At 35.2% G+C, this 21710-nt stretch overlaps 2 protein-coding genes and 2 pseudogenes across 2 annotated transcripts; 2 read left to right on the top strand and 2 right to left on the bottom strand.

Moving 5' to 3' along the window:
- Positions 1-481: 481 nt before the first annotated feature.
- LOC139854011 (uncharacterized) lies at positions 482-1258 on the bottom strand. The gene has a single exon (XM_071843342.1). The coding sequence runs from the start codon at positions 1256-1258 to the stop codon at positions 482-484; it is 777 nt and encodes a 258-aa protein (XP_071699443.1).
- Positions 1259-2484: 1226 nt separating this feature from the next.
- LOC139854010 (uncharacterized) lies at positions 2485-3714 on the bottom strand. The gene has a single exon (XM_071843341.1). The coding sequence runs from the start codon at positions 3712-3714 to the stop codon at positions 2485-2487; it is 1230 nt and encodes a 409-aa protein (XP_071699442.1).
- A 5747-nt stretch (positions 3715-9461) lies between these two features.
- LOC139854009 (pentatricopeptide repeat-containing protein At3g12770-like) lies at positions 9462-11232 on the top strand (annotated as a pseudogene).
- Positions 11233-15504: 4272 nt separating this feature from the next.
- The window catches only part of LOC139854008 (pentatricopeptide repeat-containing protein At2g03880, mitochondrial-like), a 50331-nt pseudogene continuing 44125 nt past the window's right edge, over positions 15505-21710 (top strand).

Below are 21710 nucleotides of genomic sequence, written 5' to 3'. Positions count from 1 at the left end.
TTTGCCATAATGTCATATATACATTATATTCAGTGTTATATATATTTGGTTACCTTAAAAGAGAAGGTGTCAGAATAAACCCAAAATGAATCTTAAAACTCATACCTTACAAAGTGAATCACAACTCCATAAAGAGGTTAGAATACAAGTCAAATAATGGCACCAACAACAGTACATATTTCACACGTACGAGTAACTATGGGCATCACTTTCAACTTAGTAGTTCATTATATATAGTAACAATCATTTAAACCAGAATATCAACATCAACTAACATACATATATCATTGAACAAAAGATAATCAAAACAGAAAATCAATTAAACATGAATTCCTGTTTTTTTTTTTTTTTTTTTCCAAGGCAAAAATATATTAATTTTCAACAACATACAAGGGCGGGGAATATCCTAACCCAATCACAACAATACAAAACCAACCCAAATACAAAAAAAAACCAGCCTAACAAAAGCAACAAGGATCAATCAATACATCAGCAACTTATTGCCTCTAACAACCATACCCCACATACAAGCTACTTTATGAACATTTTTTGTATCTTTAACACTAATGCTCATCAACTTTCCTTGAATACAGAGCATTAATTCCTTGCAAATAACCTCAACAGACTTCTTTTGCTTCAAAAAATGCCTTCTATTCCTTCCCATCCCGATAAAATAAACTGCAGCACCAACAACAATTTTATTCAATATATTCCTAATATCCCTAACTGCAGGATATTTCACAATATCATTAATGATATTCTTCAGATCATAATGCAACCCTTTATAGAACAACCTCTCTCTAATGTACAACCAAATCTGATTGGTTATTTCACATCTGAAAAACAAATGGCTGTGAGAGTCTTCTTGTTTACCACAAAAACTGCATATGAATTCTTCATTAGGATACCTCTTCATGAGCCTATCCTGTGTATTTAATCTTCCTTGAAAAGCAAGCCAACTAATAAAAGCATGTTTTGGAATAATCTGAGGATGCCAAATAGCTTTGTACCAATCCACCTTAATACCTCCACACTCTAAATCTTTCCAAGCCTGACTAACAGTAAACTTTTTAGTCCCTTTATTCCTAGAAATCCACCAACATTCACCATTTTGATCTATAGACATATGTAGTTTCATTTTATCCCTTAATGCCAACAATTTCCTCCATCCCCAACTGTCATTAGACTCCTGCCCTATATCCCAAAAAAAATTTCCTTTTAATTTCACAATATTGACCCATTGCCACCAAATAGTCATTTTTGCATAGTAACTTCCACACCTGCTTCATAAGGAGAACATCATTCCACTTGTCCAAAGGCCTTAAACCTAGCCCTCCTTGCTCTTTAGGCCTGCAAATGAGTTTTCAAGCAACCTTAGCCTTACCCCTGCAATATTTATCATTAGCCCACAGGAAGTTTTTCATTAACTTTTCAATATCATTCACCACAGTTTGAGGAATAGAATAGCCAGATGCCCAGTAAACTTGCATGGATGTTAACACAGAGCTTATTAACTGGAGTCTACATGCATATGATAATTTTTTATTCCTCCAATAGTTTATTTTTTCCTTAATTTTGTCAATCAAATGCTTACAGTCTCCTATCCCTAACCTTTTGGCCAAGAGTGGAACACCAAGATACCTCATAGGTAACTTCCCCACACTAAAAGGTAACATCTTTAATATCTCATCTTTAACAACCTGATGCACACTACCAAAGAAGATGGTGCTCTTCTGTAAGTTAGGAAACAATCCAGATACAGAGCTAAACTCCTCTAAACCTTTCTTTATAACAGCAACAGAAGAAACATCCCCCTTACATAACATCAAAAGATCATCTGCAAAGCAGATATGGGAAAGCTTTAACTGCTTACATCCATAATGAAATTTGAAGCTTTTTGACTCCTGGATATGCTTCTTCATGATCAAGTTTAGTACTTCCATAACCAAAGTAAATAGATAAGGTGATAATGGATCTCCCTGCCTTGGACCTCTGCCACCTTTGAAAAAACCTTTAATATCACCATTCACACAGACAGAGAAAGAAGCAGATGTAACACATGTCATGATCCAACCTATCATTTTACCATTAAAACCAAACTTGATCAAAACAGTTTTCAAAAACTCCCAATTTACAGTATCATAAGCCTTCTGGATGTCTATCTTCAATGCACATCTCTTAGGGCCATTAACTCTCCCATAACCTCTTAATAGCTCTTGAGTAAGCAAAATATTATCTTGAATTGATCTACCAGGAATGAATGCACTTTGGTTAAGGCTAACAATCTTACTCGGCCCTTTTTTAATCCTAGAAGTGATAATCTTACTTATTCCTTTGTAAAGAACATTGTAACATGCTATAGGTCTAAAATCAGACACCTTATCAGGGGTATCCAATTTAGGCACAAGGGCAATAAGTGTTGCATTCACCTCACCCAACAGCTTCCCATTAATAAAAAACTCCCTAATGGCCATACAAATCTCATCACCTATAATAGACCAAGCTTTTTTGAAAAAAACCAGCAGTAAAACCATCAGGTCCAGAAGCCTTATTGCTGTCAATATCAAAAATAGCCTCTTTTATTTCATCATTAGTCACATCAGTCACCATTTCATTAGCATCCTCAACACTTAAAGTGTTTGTAAAAATATCCCCAATATCATCATGAGGCTGCACATTGCTTGCTTTTCCAAAAAAATTCTGAAAATGACTAACAAACTGGTCAGCCACCTTATCCCCAAAAAATCTCTGCCCATGTTCATTACATATACTCTCAATTCTACTCTTACTCTTCCTGGCTTTCAGAATACCATGAAAGAATTTAGTATTCTTATCACCATCTTCTAACCACTTTAACCTCACTTTTTGTTTAAGAATCTTTAACTCATCCTTGCAAGCCTGTGTATAATCATTCAAAACTTGAACAGCAGCAGCTTTAATTTCTGTATCATGAGGAAAAGTATCAACCTTGGCTTGACAATCCTTTAACTTTCTTTTAAGGACTTCCACATTAGTGAATATGTTTCCATGTTGCCAATTTAGCTTATTCAAATCCTTCTTCAAAGCTTTTAACTTCTTAACCACACAGAACATAGCACAACCATTTACTTCTTTCTTCCAACCATTTTCAACTAAAGGAAGAAACTCAGCCTTATCAGCCACAAAATTCATAAACCTGAATGACTTAGACTTATGAACAAGACCATTTGGAATATTCAATAATGCAGGGCTATGGTCAGAGATCGAAAAAGGTTGAAAAATAGCATGGGCATTACTAAAAGTATTAATAAACTCTTCATTTACCAAAACCCTATCCAGCTTCTTAAGGACATCACAATTTGGATTCTTTAATGATTTTGTCCAAGTAAAATTGAATCCAGTGTTGCATAAGTCCTCAACTTCAATATCATTGATACAGTTTTGAAATTCAATCATCTCATCACTCATAAAAGCACCCCCATCACTATGTTCTTCAAATTTCAAAGTAACATTAAAATCACCAAGGATGACCCATGGGAATCTTCCAGCAAGAGCTTTATGCCTAGAAAGATCAGACCATAACCTCCTACTTTGAATACCATAATTGCTTGCATACACAAAACTACAATAAAATGTGGATTTATCCACCACAGTTTCAACAAAACAGTGAGTAACCTGCTTATTCATATGTACAACCAACACTTTCACCTTATTAGGGTCCCACCCTATAATCATTCTGTAACATGTAGGACTGTATTGAACATTAGATGTTTATTCCCACTTATTGAACATATAGTTACTGATATCAGTAACAGTCTTGGTTTTGAGATGTGTCTCCAAAACTGCACAAATACTTAAATGCTCATCCTTTATTAAATTCCTTATTTCATCCTGCTTATATATACTATTAGCACCTCTTATATTCCATGCAGCTACTTTTAACTCCATAAGTGCTAACTAGAATGAAACAGATATCATATTAATATATAGGGGTCTCCACCCCCCAATACATTTGCATTCAAAACTGAAAATTCATCATTCAATTCAAAAATATCATCTCCTTCAGACTCCATTCCTTTCCCATTAATTGTCTTCTCCCACTGAATTTGAAAGTATTTTACCATATCATAAGACCAATTTTTGGTAATATCAGCAGAAGGTTGGATCTTTTTTTTTTTGATAAAACTGTCCACAATCAATCTAGGATCCCTAAAAGGATCCTTTTCCAAACCATCTTCTTCAACCTCATCAAGCACAGCAAACTTATTCACGTTTCTATGATCTGTTCCATTCTTATTTTGCATCATAGCAGGTGACTTGCTACCTGCACTAGTACTTGCAACCTTTTCTGGCAAAGGCTTAGGATTAGTTTTAGCAACATACTTTTTTTTGTGTTGCACAGTCACAAATCCCTCACCATCTATCTTGTTTTTGTCTTTAGCTAGTTCTTGTTCAGTCCTAGGCATGACCTTACATGAAGCATGAGAGTGGCCAAAAACAGCACAATGTGAGCAAATACTAGGTTTCCAAGCATAATCAACCTTAACCTTCTTGACATACTTCAAATTTTCCAACGAATCATGATAATGTATATCAATCTGATCACACAGCCCCTTCTCAGCTTCAATCTCAACCATTACCCTAGCAAAGCCAGCTTTACCCATCCCTTTATGACACATATTTGCAGTGAATGTATCCATAATAACAGGCTTACCAACTTTACTAGCTAATTTGCTTATACCCTTGAAACTCCAAGCTTCCAAAGGAATCTCAGTTAATTTCACCCAAACAGGTATCTTTTTAGGATCCCTCTTCTCAATTTGAACATCAGGACTCCATTTGCACACAAGTAATGGTTTGCCACTCACCATCCATGGGCTTTGGTCAATAACTTGGTTCAACCCATTCTCATTATCAAACTTGAAATAACAGACTTGATTGTCATCCATGAAAACCTCTTTTAAACCAAATTTACTCCACATCCTTCTCAAATTATACTGTAAAGCATTGTATGATAATGAACAACCAACCATATAGCCACATGCAGTCGACTGCCATCTAATACTACCCTTATTGACCAATTCTTCCTCAAAGATTACAAACTCATCAGAAGGAGGAATATAGCACAATTTTCTATCCACATTAGCCTTAATATTATTAACAATGTTAGCATAGCTCAGTTTAGTAACTGGATCATCCTCAGAATCACAATTAACAGCAATATTTTAGGTTTTATCAGCTTTATCAATAGTATCATTCAAATCTGTATTATTCACAGTAGTATTCTTATTAACAGTATCACTATTACGTACAGAATCCACACGAATGCTTCCAATTTTCTCATTCTCCTTATTCATGCCAACAGATCCAGCTTTCTCCATCATCAACTCACTCAAATCAGATTCAACTGCTTCATTCGTATCATAATCACTATCAATCGCATGCTCCCTATTCTTAGTAGCCAAATTATGAATCGATCCCTCAAATTTGTTGGGGATCTTCGTTTTCCGTTTCAAAACCCTACGATTAGGAGACATCCTAAAAACACCAACCAAATAGCCAATAAAGTTGAATCGAGTGTTTTAGAAGTGATTAAAATCATATCTACGGAATTGATTTGAAAAAAGACGATGAAAAAATGACGATCGAAGCTCAATTAGGGCAAAAATGGCGTAAATTGAATTCCCGCCAAAATCGCCTTTAGAACAAGAGAGAGAAAAACCTCAATTGACCAAATATGAGATTGAGATTAATACGAATACCTGAATTCCTGTTTGAACCAAGTAGAAAGTACATAACATATCATAAAAATAAAGAGAAAGATTTAACTTCCTCTGACTCTACTGATAATTCACCTTCCAACTATTACTCGTTTTCAACTAAGTAGTTCATTACAACATACATATATAATTATAACAAAAGATAATCACACCAGAAAATCAACCATGAATTCTTGTTTAAACCAAGTAGAAATTAAGTAAAAAAACATATCATATAAATAAAGGTTAAACTTCCTCTTATTTCACCTTCCAACTATTACTTGTTTTCGATTTTCAATCTGATTGCTGACACACTTACCTGCAGGCGCTACCGGCCAAACGAGACTGTCAACGTAGTCAACAAAAGCGCTATAACCTATTAACTTATCAATCATACGCGTATTGAGCAATTTAAGTTTGTCAGTGTTTGGATCGTACAAACCTAGCTGATGATCACGACAACAAATTAGGAGGTCGCCACGTGATGAGAATCCAACTGCATCGATAGAAAGATTAAACAAGTGTGGAAATACACGTTTGACCCATGAAGTAGCCACCCCATACTCTTCCATTACCCACACCTCATAATCACCCCCATCAATGCATGACATCACACAAAGCTTTTCAAACAAAACCCCCAAAACATTAGTCCGCTGACGATTATTAGACTTGACAAAATCAGGTGGAAGTAAAATCTCACTGAAAGTTTCAAGATTCAAGTCATATGCGACTATTGTTTCTTTTTTGATATTCTTGTTGTTGGGATCATCTACATTGCAAAGCCAATGAACGCAACCATTATAACCATCTCCAAGAACATGTTTTCCATTGATACTTGTAATGTGGGATGGAAACTTACCAGTAACCGATTCCCAACAACCCTTCCTAAAAACTATATACTTTTACGGGAAGCCATTCCTCAATCATTTGTTGTGGTTTCCACTTATAATAGTATATAACATTGACAACCTTGTAATCGTCAGTTTTTGGATCATACCCAAATCTGAAATCAGAACGATAATTGCGACTTTTACAAATACTTGGCATATTATTACTATCAGAGAGAGTTGTTAAAGCAGAGAGAGAAGGGTTCCATAAGTGAACAGAATCATAGTCGTTCCGAAACCATATTAAGCCGTTGACAGAACCAATAGCATAATTGCATCCAGATGGTGGGAGTTTTATATAATTGCAGTGTTTTTGATAGGGGGATTGAGAGGCGTTTAGTGTGAAATATGTAGATATACTGCCATCACGGAATCCAAAGTAGAAGGCGATAATATCAGTCTGATTGTCGTCGTATTTGTTGTGGATTGAAGGATGAAGGTGAGATTTAATAAAAGAGGAGTCAGATAAAACACAATTCCAGGTTTTAGAAAGGGATCTCAATAGAGCTACTTGTTTTGAAGGTAACCTAATGAATATGTTGTTGCACAAAACATCGTCAGGAAGGTAATTCACCATAGCCTCCTTGTTAGAGAGCTCCCAACGGTTGGACTTTCGAAGGCGTCCTCGAACTCGCCCTGCAAGGCGCCGTTGGCACCACCACGCCCTGCCTCGCGCCCTACTATTCGCCCTCCAACTCGTCTTTTTTCTTTTCTTTCTCAAGCATGATGCTGGACGGAGTAATTGGAAGAAACACTTGTACATTTAGTTCCAATATTTGTACCACACAATAATTAATTAATATAGTGGATCACTGGTGTAGTCCTAGTGAGAAAGCTTATTATGGTTGAGAGCACCCTTAGTTGCAGCTGGTAAACTCGAATCCTTGCAAGATGAAGTCATCGTAGTTTCAAACAACTAAACACAGTCTGATAGCACAAATAGTTTATAACCCTAACCCTAACAATAATAATATAGTAATTAATTAGCTAATCAACTACAGTAGTAGCATAACGACCTTCACACAGCATTCATTTCAATTTCATCAAATTAACCCTAACATGAAAAACATATCGACACAAATACGTAGAAGTAAACGTACCTCTTCTTATTTTACCCACCAATTCTCCATAGCTCCAAACGATACCACAGAATTAGCTCGCTACCAGTTTTTAGGGCACGATCGAGAATTACAGAGTAGAACTTCGGTTAGCCCAATTACTAAAGCTTCAGCCCTAACTCTAATGAATCCAGCATAGTACTATTATACAGGCCCATCAAAACATATCCAAATATGATGACTGATCCAAGAAATGCGCTCGCTAGGCCCAACAAATTATCATGAAATATTACGAAAATATTAAAGCGGCTTAAAAGTTAAAACAAAGTTATAATGGTGTGATGAATATAAAACGTGAAAAACAATTTAAAACACCTAACAAGTACAATTACTTATTTAAATTACAGAATATCAATGGCATTGTAAAAATAACGAGTGGAAAGTTGTTCGCACGTTGCTGCTAGAAATGATTTCGTTTTATACTTAAAATACAATTTTAATAGTTTATAATTACAATCGCACATCGACAATGATTTAAGTTAATTTTCATAAATTGTTAGCATATAATCCGTAGCAAAAAACGTTGGTAAGGGAAAAACATTTTGTAACCAATTTTTGTTTCTAAAAGAATACATGAAAAAGTCACCATATCCCAAATTAAAAGTCACATCAAGTTGAGAAAAATATTCCAAAAACACAATGTATGAAAGTAAAAAATATAAATAATTGGTCATTTGCAAACTCAATTTGTGAGACTAGTTTCTTCGTGTTCATCATATTTTTCGTTTATTGTCTTGAGGGTTTGATATCCAAGGGGTTATCAAGTTTTTGTTGAGGCTCACTAAAATTCGTATCACCCTAGATTAGAAAGAAGTTACTACTCCACCCGCGGGTACAGAATTCAGTGCTAGAGAATGTCGTCCCTCCCTCTACTCGAGAGTAAAGAGATTGCTTCCAAAAGACCTTCGAGCAATAATAGAAATAAAAGAAATGCTCATAAAATCGAAATAGGGAGGGAAAATGATACATACGTGAGGGAGAGTTATGTGCTTCTAAGAAGATGCTGCCATACAATATGAACATTGCAATGGTTTAATTAACCTAAGTGTCCGGGTAACTACCTCTATAATTAAGCCAATTAAATGAAAATTAAAGAATTGAATCAAACAAAGTATTTCGTAAACTAAAGATATCACAATTTTCAAACCAGTTAATCCAATTGAACCAACAATGAATCTCGGACATTGAAGTGTCTAACAAGATTAAGATATCTCCAAATACTTTTAGCGACTCCACAATAGAAAAATAGATGGTCATCGGTCTCTTCATTTTCATTGCAAATTTTTTTTTTTTTTTTGAACAGCAATTCGCGATCACCCAGGGATCTAAACCACCCACGCGTTTATCTCTCATAGTTGCATAACTGTAACGATCCCACATCGCCAAAGTATGAGATTGGGTGATGACTTATAAGTCAAGGTGTCCCCTCCTCTTTCAAGCTAGTTTTAGGAGTGGGTTCTACACTAAGGCTTATGGCTAGTCCGAGCTACCTCAGGTTCGGACTAGGGTGACAACCAATTCAAAATCATGGACGGTACAACCCCTCCACCACTGTCCCGTAACGCGATTGAATGAAGAATAGCCTAGTCTATGTGTTAAGGATAGCCGCCCTTCTATTTAAAAATGGGAGAAAAAGAAAAGAGAAAAATGAAATTGACATTGACTTGAGATGGGATTAGATAATTGGATTAAATAAGCCAGTTTAAAAGTTAGCCTCGATGATCAAACTCAAAAATCATACGACTAAACTGTTTTCTGCAAATCTTTGTAATAAATCCCACAAGTTTTCTTATGTTGCTTCTGCCTTACCAGATTTAGATGAGGGCCAAGCAAACTGTCAATTTCATGATCATAACACTTCCACTGCCCCCCGAACTCAAGAAACGTCATTTTTGGACCCAAGATTCTACCTTTCCTCCCTGATTAACTGTAATAACCTACAACAGATTAAACCCCTTCACGCCAAAATATTTGTTAGTGGCTTTTTCGAAGACCTTTTTTTAGTTAACAAGCTTTTGTATATGTATGTACGTTACAATGCTCTGGATGATGCCTACAACCTGTTCGATGAAATGCCTGAAAGAAACCCTGTTTCTTGGAGTGTTATGATCGGTGGTTATGCGAAGGTTAGGAATTATACTAGTTGTTTTGAAGTGTTTAGGGAATATGTCAGGTCGGGTGAACAGCCTGATGTGTATACCTTGCCATGTGTGACAAGAGGTTGTAGGGATACACAGGATCTCAAAAAGGGTACTTTGATACATCAGATTGTGCACAAATTTGGACTGTGTATGAATACGTTTATTTGCGCTGCACTTGTTGACATGTACGCAAAATGTGGGATCATAGATGATGCAAGAAAGTTGTTTGATTTGATGATCGATAAGGACCTTACTACATGGACTGTTATGATTGGTGTGTATGCTGCTTGTGGGAATGCTAATGAGTCATTGGTTTTGTTTGATCAGATGCAAGAACATGGCATTGTGCCTGATAAGATTTCAATGGTGACGGTTGTGAATGCTTGTGCAAAGTTGGGAGCCATGAACAAAGCTGAAGCCATATATGATATTATAAAGAAACACTATCAATCGCTAGACGTGATTTTAGGAACTGCAGTTATCGATATGTTTTCAAAATGTGGAAGTATTGATTCTGCTAGAGAGATATTTGATAAAATGAGGGATAAGAATGTTATATCATGGAGCACAATGATTGCAGCTTACGGGTATCATGGGGAAGGAGAAAAAGCACTTGAATTATTTTGTAAAACCAGATGTGAAGCATTACACGTGCATGGTTGATCTTTTAGGCCGTGCTGGAAAACTCGATCAAGAGTTTAATATAATCGAGAACATGAATGTTGAAAAAGACGTGGGTCTATGGTCTGCGTTACTCGGAGCCTGTAGAATCTATAAAAATGTTGAAATGGCACAAAAAGCAGCTGAAAATCTTATTGAAATACAGCCTAGTAATCCTAGTCATTATGTAATGCTTTCAAATATATATGCAAAAGCAGGGAAGTGGGAAAATGTGGCCAAGATTCGCGCAATGATGACTAACAAAAACTTAAAAAAGACCCCGGGGTTTACGTGGGTTGAAGCGTGAAACGGGGTCCACAAGTTTAGTAGCAATGATCACTCACATAGTGACATAAAGGCGATAAATGAGAAACTTGAGAGTTTGATACAAAAGCTGGAGGCTTATGGTTATGTTCCTGATACAGAGTTTGTGTTGCATGATGTTAACGAGGAGCTTAAAGTGGCTAACTTATATGGTCATAGTGAGAAAATTGCAGTTGCATATGGGCTAATTAGTACACCTGATAAAAGTGTGATTCGTATGACCAAGAATCTTCGAGTGTGTGGCGATTGTCACACGTTTTTGAAATGTGTTTCTGCTGTTGAACAAAGGGAGATATCTGTTAAGGATGCTAAGAGGTTTCACCATTTTCGGGAGGGTGTTTGTTCTTGTGGTGACTATTGGTAAGTTGAACTGGAAATTATTAGCTGGTCGAATTTGTAAGGGTTTAAAATTTTGTTGTTGAAGATATCTGGGGTGATAGTTTGTGTGCCTTTGATGAATTATGAAACAGAGAACTTTAACAATCATGAAATATCATTTTACTATGAATTATCACCTCCCCAATACACTACTCATGCGATATTGGATTTTGTTATTGTTGTTGTTGTATGACAGATACATATTCAAAATTGGACTCCTTCCTCATATTGGAAGAGAAGATGACAAATATAGGAAAAAGTGAAAAAAGAATATGAGAAATATGAATTCATTGATTTTTAATCTTTCGAAGATGATGATATTTTTGGTGGGATATTAACCAAAATGTCAATTTTGGTGGGATATTAACCAAAATGTTAATTTTCAACAATGTATAACAATACGCCCTCAAAAAAACTTCATTGTCAAAATGCCCTAACAAGTCGTGAGGTAGGCTTGTGAACTCTTGCTTTCTTGGTCATGACCGATAAATTCCTAGTCTCAATAGCGAACACAACATGTAAGTTTAACTTTGCTAAGAGGCAACCGCAACAACCATCTATGTTTTTTTTCTTTTTTCTGATTAAGTCAGTTAGGAAAAATGCTAAGATTAAGGCATAAATCTTATCTTTTTTGCTCAAGAAACTGATTAAGTATGGGTAGTGATCTGTGATCATAAGATTCATTTATTATTAAGAAATGATAGTAAGGTTAAAGGCTGAATGCTATGGAGAAAGATACAATGCTGTTTTTCTCTTCTACAAGTTGATAACTTTGTTATGGAGAAAGATATAATGCTGTGTTTAGGAGTATGATTGGGACTTTAAATTGATGGCTTTCAATGGTATTTTGTGGGTAAAGTACAGTAACTTAACGATTTCAGTTTCATGGTCATTTATCTCCTAAATTGTGTGTCAATGAAGTAGTTAGAACAAGTTAATTGAAAAAAGTATAATGCTTTAATCTTTATGCATGATTGATGTAGGTGTTATTCTATTAGGTTCCAACGTGGAATATAGCTGGAATCAAAGTCTAATTAACTGAACCCCAAGTACTTGGACAGATCACACATAGCTAAATACTGGAAACTATTAGAGTCAAGTTGTGTTTGCTCAGTTTTCTACCTAAATAGCTTAATGACTCAGCTGCATTGGATATAATGACCCCATATCTCAATTTTCTACCTACATACTTGACCAATACATAGCTTAATGACTCGCTGCATCAGCTATGCAACTTAAGTTTACAATTTTCAGCCTTATTTTATATACTGGGGTGTTTGGATTGCGTGCTTCATGGAGCTGACCAAACAAACTCACAAAAATGTAAAAACAACAAGCCCTTGAACTAATTGATAACTTGGGTAATGTCAATTCATTTGATTGATAATAATTTTAGATATCAGAGTTTTAAGCACAACTTTTGCATCTTAGTGATGTCATTATTAGTGTCTTCAAGTGTATATGAACCGGACCATCCGTTTGGTACACGTAGCATATTCACTTACTTGTCTAAATACAACAACTGAAAAGAAAAAATAGCATATTTGTCAAAATGTCATATATACTAAAATGCTCAGTCTTATATATTTTGGTTACCTTAAAAGAGAAGGTGTCAAAATAAACCCAAAATGATAATTTAAATTCATACCTTACAATGTGAATCACAAGTCCATAAAGAGGTTGGAATACAAGTCAAATAATGGCACCAACAACAGTATTGTCTTCAATCAATAATGTTCGATTGTATAATTCTCTACATGAGAAGTATCTTTTCTCACTAAAGGGATTATAGAGGTAAATTATAGAAAACAAAAACTAAGCACACAAGTAACTATACTACGGGCATCACTATAAACTAATTAGTTCATTATATATAGTAACATCATTTAAACCAGAATATCAACATCAAAAGCATACATACATAATTGAACAAAAGATAATCAAACCAGAAAATGAACTACTAACCATGAATTCCTGTTTGAACCAAGTAGACATTAAGTACAAAACATAGCATTAAAATAAAGATAAAGATTAAACTTCCTCAGAAACTGATAATTTACCTTCCAACTATTACTCGTTTTCAATCTTCAACCTTTCAAACTGCTTGCTGACAAACTTACCATCAGCAGGTGGTGTTACCGGCCAAACGACACTGTCAACGTAGTCAAACATCGTCAGGAAGGTAATTCATCACCATAGCCTCCTTGTTAGTCGCTGCTGGTAAACTCGAATTCTTCATAGTCACAAACAACTAAACTCCGATAGCACAAATACTTTATAACCCTAACCCTAAAAATAATAATAATTAATAATAATAAAATAATAATAATAATAATATAAAAATTAAATTAATTAGGTAATTAACTACTGTACTAACATAACGGCCTTCACACAACATTTAAAATTAAATTAAATTAATTAGGTAATTAACTACTGTAGTAACATAACGGACTTCACACAACATTTAAAATTAAATAAACCCTAACATGATAAACATATTGACAAAATTACATAGTAAACGTACCTCTTCTTATTTAATATCCACCAATTCTTCGTAGTTCCAAACGATACAGGCCACAGAATTAGCGGCTGAGTTTTTAGGAGCTACCGCCTTCCAGTCACTAGTAGGGCATCAATCGAGAACTATTATATAGCAACTAGTTATTGGGCTGGGCTGGGCTTGGCTGGGCCGGGCCGGGCCGGCAAAGCTGGTAAAAAAAACAACATAAAGTCACAGCAAATACCACACTTGGGCCATTTCATGTATGTTTAACCAGCCCATTCTGTTATGAGTTTACTACACTTCATGTGACTGGCACGTGATATGATTCTCTACAATATATGATGTCAGATTGTCAGTTGAAGGGTTGGCTAATTAGCATAAAAAATACTAGCTAACATAAATCAGTTGAAGGGTTGAAACATAAAATATTGAGTTGTAGCTCAACTGGTAGTAACCTGCTTCTCTTAATAAGAGGTCAGGAGTTGCTGCAACATTGCGCTCAATGTTATCCCTGACCCGAAGTATCCATCCAGATCGCCTTTCGCTTAGTGCGGGGGCAACGGGGAGGGGGGGATTTTACCGGCCATGCCCTCGGATTGATCCGGGTTTCCTCCAGGACAATAGTTGGGGCGGGTTATGCAAACATAAATCATCAGCTGTTGAGATGATGCGGAGTGACTAATATCAAACTTTTATCCCTTTCAAAAAAATATCAAACTTTTATTCGGCGTTTGAACATATCTCAAATTGACTTATTCATATTGTTGTGAGACTGTAGCTTTGTGGTTGAGTTTTTTTTTTTACTCAAGTAGTAACACTACTCTAAAGATTCTCATTTAATTTATTATTGAGAAATGATAGGTTAAAGGTATGGAGAAAGATATGATGCTATTGTGACAACTCTGAATGAACCGAATAACAAAACTATTATGGTGTCATTTGCTATGTTAAAAAGCCCACTTGTCAAAATCCCACCCATTAGACGTTCTTTGCTTAATTATAATCCCAGCCATTTAAATTAATGATGGCATCATTAAGGTTTTTAATCGTCGGTTGCGTTTCCTAATTACCCCGGTTACGCTTCTTACGATAAAAAAAGAATTTCCAATTAAACTGACAAAAGAAACTGTCTCTCTCGTGCCTTTTTCTTCTCCAATTGTTCAACCCATAACCAAAACTCACCAAACTTTTCTTATGTAATTCTTTTCTCTCTTGATATTTGAAGTCACCTCCAACGCCATTTAACACAATTTTACGTTACGAACAATACTCAACCAGTCTTGTTGGTTTCTGATCCACCACACGCCACCAAGAGGCACCACTAACGACACTTGTAGAGGTTTTCGTTAGTAAAATCCATTTAAAAATGCGAGAAATAGAGAAAATGAAATTTGCATATACTTTAGGTGGGAAAAGATATAGAGTGACCTTTACTAGTGTGTTACAAAATTCCCTACAAATGGTTTAAATAAGCAGTTTAAAAGCTAGCCTCGATGATTAAACTCAAAAATTATACGACTAAATTGTTTACAGCAAATCCACCTATAAAATCCCACAAGTTTGCCCATGTTTTTTTTCGAATGACAATATCGGCATCACCTAGAGAGGACTTAACCACCTTCGCGATCATTTTCCACCCACACACACGTCAGGAGGAAACCCAAATACCAAGTACCTAACTTAAATCATCAGCAGTTGAGATGATCAAGAGTGACTAATATCAAACTTTTATTCGGATTTCGAACATATCTCAAAATGACACAAAATGAGTCGTTCATATTTTTGTCAGACGATAGTTTTGTGGCTGACAGTTTTTTTTTTGCTATTCTTTTTTTTTTTTTTTTTGGCTCAAGTAGTAACACTACTCTAAAGATGATCCCATTTAATTTATTACTGAGAAATGATTTTAAGGTTAAAGGCTGAATGTTACAAACATATGATACTGTCGTGACAGCTTTGAATGAATTGAATAAGTACAACCCGGGTGATGGATATCCAGTGTTTGAGTTATGGCACAACAAGGATAAAAGACAAGGTAAACCTTGCAAGAGTGTGTTGAATTTCTTCTCAATCAATGGAAATTACAGACTATGGAAACGAGCTTGAAGACAACCGTTTCGTCTTAGATTTGATGAGATGGGGTACAGTAAGTAACTTAACATATGAACTGGACCGTATATGAACTGGACTGTCCGTTTGGTACACGTCATATTCACTTGCTTGTCTAATTGCAACAACTGAATAGAAAATAGCATATTTTTCATAATGTCATATATATACTAAATGCTCAGCCTTATATCTTATGGTTACCTTAAAAGAGAAGGTGTCAAAATAAACCCAAAATGAATATTAAAACTCATACCTTACAATGTGAATCACAACTCCATAAAGAGGTTGAAATACAAGTCAAATAATGACCAACAACAGGAGTGTTCGATCATATACAAAAACTAAGCACCCGAGCATTGTAATGGTTGACAAGTCGTCGGGAATGCCAACCATTTTTTATTTTTCCTTTTTATGTTTTGGCGCTTACCAGGAAAATAATTCCCGCCCAACTTACCGACGACATGTCGTCGGCATTGATCCAATTCATTTTTTTTCCTTTTTAATGAAGATAAATTAATTTAAAACAACATTTAGAAAAGAGAAATTTGGTTACGGGACACAAGATGTTCGGATAATTGCATGTTCGCCACATCCACAGTAGTTCATCATTATGAATTAAGAAAAGGAAAATTATTTTTCATCCTACCATTACAAATTGAGTAGATGTAAATGGTGAGGGTTGCAGTTGTATAAATAGATCGAATTTGTTGGATTTTGGCACCAAAAAATCCAGCCATTTGTTTCCCTCCAAAAATATTCGCGCCAAGAATATTCAACCAAAGATTTTCAACGAAAAGTTACCCGCCAAAAGGATACTAATCTCGACGAAAGGTAATGACAAAATGTAATCGTGTAATGTAATGATAGAAGTTACATGTGGAATTTAACGATGTAATGTAACGCTGTAATGTAATGGTAGAATATGATAGCGTAATGTAATGGTACAATGTGACAGTGCAATATAACAGTGGAATGTAAGGGTGTAATGTAATGGTAGAAAATGAAGGTGTAATGCAATGGTAGGAAGTTGCGGTGTAATGTAATGGTCAAAATCTTCACATTGTAATGTAATGGTGGTATGTGATGGTGTAATGTAACAATGAACTCTAATCTTAAACCCAATGTAATGTAATGATAGAGTATCAATGTAGGAGTGTAATATAATGGTATAATATTACGGTATAATGTGTAATGTAATGGTTATTAAATTAACGGTGTAATGTAATGGTAGAATGTAACGATGTAATGTAATGGTAGAATGTGAATGTGTAATGTAATGGTACAATGTGACTGTGTAATGTAATGGTGTAATGTAATGGTAGAATGTTACGGTGTAATGTAACGGTAGAAGTTATGGTGTAGTATAACGGTGGAATGTAGTAGTGGAATATGACGGTGTAATATAACAGTGGAATGTAACGGTGTAATGTAATGATAGAATGTGAAGGTGTAGTATAACGGTGGAATGTAGACTTCATGAATGTGTCAGTGTAATATAAAAGTGGAATATAACGGTGTAATATAGTGGTAGAAAGTGAAGGTGTAATGCAATGGTAGAAAGTTACAGTATAATGTAATGGAAGAATGTCCACGTAGTAATGTAATGGTGGTATGTGATTGTGTAATGTAAAAGTCAACCCTAACCTTAAACCCAATGTAAGATAATGTAATGATAGAGTATTAATGTAGGAGTGTAATATAATGGTATAATATTACGGTGTAATGTGTAATGTAATGGTTATTAAATTAACGGTGTAATGTAACGGTGTAATATAATGGTAGAATGTAACGGTGTAATATAATGGTATAATATTACGGTGTAATGCATAATGTAACAGTGGAAAGTGATGGTGTAATTTAGTAGTGATCCCTAAACCCTATACGTAATCCCGATATAATGATGATATGTGACGGTTTAATATAACGACAAGATGTCAATAAAATTTAACGACAACAACGATGTAACGGGAAATTGTACGACGAAATATATGAAAAATTTAACCACAAAATTATATATATATATATATATATATATATATATATATATATATAGGTTTTATATAAATGATTATTATATAATAATATATAATAATAATAATAATAATATAATTTTAAATATAATTAGTTTAAAATAATTTTTAAAATATTTATTTTATATTTATATATTATTTATATTTTATACGGAGTATATCTTTAATTTATATTATTTAAAATTAATTTATAATTAGTTAGTTCTATCCCGACGACATGTCGTCTGGATAGAAGGTACAATAAATTTTCGTTTCCCTCCAGGTAATTTTCGTTTCCCTCCAGATGCCCGGTCAACGAAATTCAATTCATTAAATTTCCGATCCAGACGACTTGTCGTCGGGAAAGGGTCGTCGGGAAAAGTACTGGAATCAAATCCCCTTTACTGCCTTCTGCTCCTTCACTTCACACAAACAAAAACCTACAAATCCTCTAACACTTCGGCGGTTTTCATCAAAATTCGAAGGTTTCTTCAATTTTTTAGCTTTCCACCACCAATTTCTCCTCTAATCCGCTCCAAGGTATGATTTTTCTATCGTTTTCTTTTCTTTATTATTTTTCTTTTTGAGATATTGTTGCTCAATCCGAATTTTTTTTGCAATTGAGGCTTAATCCATATGCTTTAACTTGTTTCTTGCGGTTTTGTGATGATTTATGAAGTTAGGATTTGTGTTTAGTAAATTTATTAAAGATTAAAGTTAGGGGATGTGTTTAATTGTTAGATCTATGAAGTTAGGTCTTTATTTAGTTAATTTGTTATAGATTAAAGTTAGGAATTGTAACATCCCACCTTTTTCCGTTTACTTTTCCGTTATACTATTTTAAACTACGTTATATGTTTATAACATCTCCCGTTAATACGCGTTTTAAATTATCTCGTTTAGGTAATTCACGCACCCGTTTCCAAAGTTGAGGGACTAAGTTTGACAAAGGAGCAAAGAGGTGACTAGGTCAAAGAGTCAACACTCTTCCTCCTCCATTCATTAAATCTTTTTCTTTTTCCTTTTTCTCTAACACTTTCACCAAATCTCTCAAACACCACTTCAAGGATTCATCATCCAAATCAAATCGAGCAAGCATCCATCTAAACAAATTGCATATTCGGAATCCTCTCATCTTCCTCTTCGATTCCATACCGATTTCATCAAGTTTGGGTAACTTTCTAAAATCACTAGATTTTGTGTTCTTGATGTTTTTAACTTATAAAGTTGTTAATTAGTGTCTATGGCTCAAGTCTAACATGAATATATGATTTATATGTTCGATTTCGTTATTTGAAGTAACTAGTTTGAATATGAACTTTGGTGTGTTTGATTTGGTGATTTGGTTGTTTGAATGTTGTTAAAAGTGATAAATGCATGTATTAAATGTGTTCCTAGTATCACTAGCTTCAATTTGATGTGTAGGTTGTCTTAGAAAACTTCATAAACATGATTAGTGATTTTGATGTTGTTGGTTAGGGTTTGATAGAATTTAATGTGAATATTTAATGCTTTGAATGACATGAAATGTTATTTGTAAGTGTTAGGTTGTATTGTATGCTTGATCACCTTCGAAACGGCATTTCATTCATGTAAATTGGTTGCCGAATCATCAAATTTCATTTATGAACTTGAATGCATTTAATGAGGAGCCTTGAATGTGATTTTGGTTGTTGTAAAAGTAAATGTGATTGTTGAAATGTGTTTAGTTGTTTTCCTTGTCAAAATACCTTTCCGATGATATAAGATACATGTTTTGGTTGTTTGCGGGTCATAAATGGTGATTGTTTGAAGTTAGGTTCGTGCATAAAACTTAAAAACTGCCAGATTTCTCTGTACAGGTAATGGCGCGGCGCGCCATATACCCGCGCAGCGCGCCAAAGTGGTCTGTCCAACTTTGTCAATTTTCGAATAATCTTTGCTATGCTACGCACCTCCGATTCACACGTAACTTGTTCTAACATGCTCATACATGATTAAAAACCTCAGAAAAATAGTTCGGGACCCGACCCGAACGTGTTGACTTTTTCGTTGACTTTGACCGACCAAAGTTTGACTTTTTGTCAAACTTAACCAAATGATTATGCAACCTTCCTAACTTGTTTATATACTTGTATCTTGCATGAAACTTGACAATTTGATTTCACATGCTACATAATCGAGTCGTAACGAGCCGTATGACTAATTGAACATCTTTGACCTATCGTGTTTACCGTTATTGATACGACCTATTTGTTTAGGTCAAGACTAGCACTATCCTTCGCACACGTTACTTTGTGAAGTACTTTTCATACGTGCACTCAAGGTGAGATCATAGTCCCACTTTTACTCTTTTTGAACTTACAATTGGGATGAGAAAACATAAACATTTCTTTTACTAAGTGAACACAAGTATAGGAAAACAAACATTCTACATACGAGTTTAGAACAAAAATCCTCAATTCGATTATCATTAGTTACACTTACCGGGTGTAAGCGAGAACTTATGTTGTATGGATCCATATGGGTTTGACAAACCCTCATTCAAACGGTTCGCTACCGTTTACGAATGAAATATATTTTCGTGAAACAGTGTATGTTCTAACACTATTGTGATGGGGTTCTATGGAAGGAAAGTTAAGCATTGATAATTGGGTGCTCGTGAAACAAACTTTTGGAATGTATTACTATTATATCAATGTTACAAATCTTGTGGTTCATTTGTACTTACTTACTTAAACCTATGATTTCACCAACGTCTTCGTTGACAGATTCTATGTTTTTCTCAGGTCCTTGAACGTTTTGTGATACATGCTTCCGCTCATTACTTTTGATGCTTTGCTTGGATATCGAGTATACATGCATACGTGGAGCGTCTTTTGGCTACTTTTAAATTGTGTCGCATATGTTTCAATTGTACTTTAAACTTTGTTATGTATCTAGTTGTCGAACTACTTTGTAAACCTTGAAACATCTTTACTTTTGAAATAAATGCGACATACTTTTGGTCAAACGTTGTTTTAAAGACTTATGACCACGTAACGGGACCTAAGTAGACGGCGCCGTCAAACATGATTTGGTCGGGTCGCTACAGATGGTATCAGAGCATTGGTTGTAGGGATTTAGAGTTCATTGGTGTCGACCCCGAGTCATAGGATACATTAGTGAATCTAGACTACAACCGGCATATAGACTGAAGTAGGAACTATTTGACTATTTGTGCATTATACTCGAACTCTCCTATCATATATAACTCTTATTCGATCTTGATATCACGTTGTTAAATTTGATTGACACGCCACCTTGACTTTATGAAGTAGTGTTAAATGCACATGTGAATCAGGGTAATATAATTTCCGGGATTATATTACGGTGGTTCACATGGACGTTCCGACATTATGACATAAAGAATTTAAGGCGGGTTAAGGAAATTTTATCTTTATCCTTATTCCATATCACGGTTGGTATTATTGAGAATACTAACCAACGATATTCTTGTGTCTTGAAAGAACAATGGCTCGTCGACGCACTCCTCCCGAAACTCCCGAACAAGCTCTACAACGAATGATAGCCACCGCCGTGGATGCGGCCATGGCCGGTCACTCTTCCAACAACAATAACAATAACAACAATCACAACAACAACAATGGAGCCGGTAACTCAAACGAAGGGTGCTCCTACAAATCCTTCATGGGGTGCAAACCTCACACTTTTGATGGAACCGGGGGACCGGTTGTGCTCACCCGATGGTTTGAGCAAACGGAAGCCGTCTTTAGCATAAGCGGTTGTCGGGACCAAGACAAGGTCAAATACTCCACTCACACCTTCGCCGGTGTCGCTCTTACATGGTGGAATACTTATGTA

This window comes from Rutidosis leptorrhynchoides, chromosome 6, assembly GCF_046630445.1.
Source record: "Rutidosis leptorrhynchoides isolate AG116_Rl617_1_P2 chromosome 6, CSIRO_AGI_Rlap_v1, whole genome shotgun sequence".
NCBI lineage: Eukaryota > Viridiplantae > Streptophyta > Magnoliopsida > Asterales > Asteraceae > Rutidosis > Rutidosis leptorrhynchoides.
Note: the sequence above shows the minus strand (reverse complement) of the source record. Positions and strands in the feature narration are given on the sequence as shown.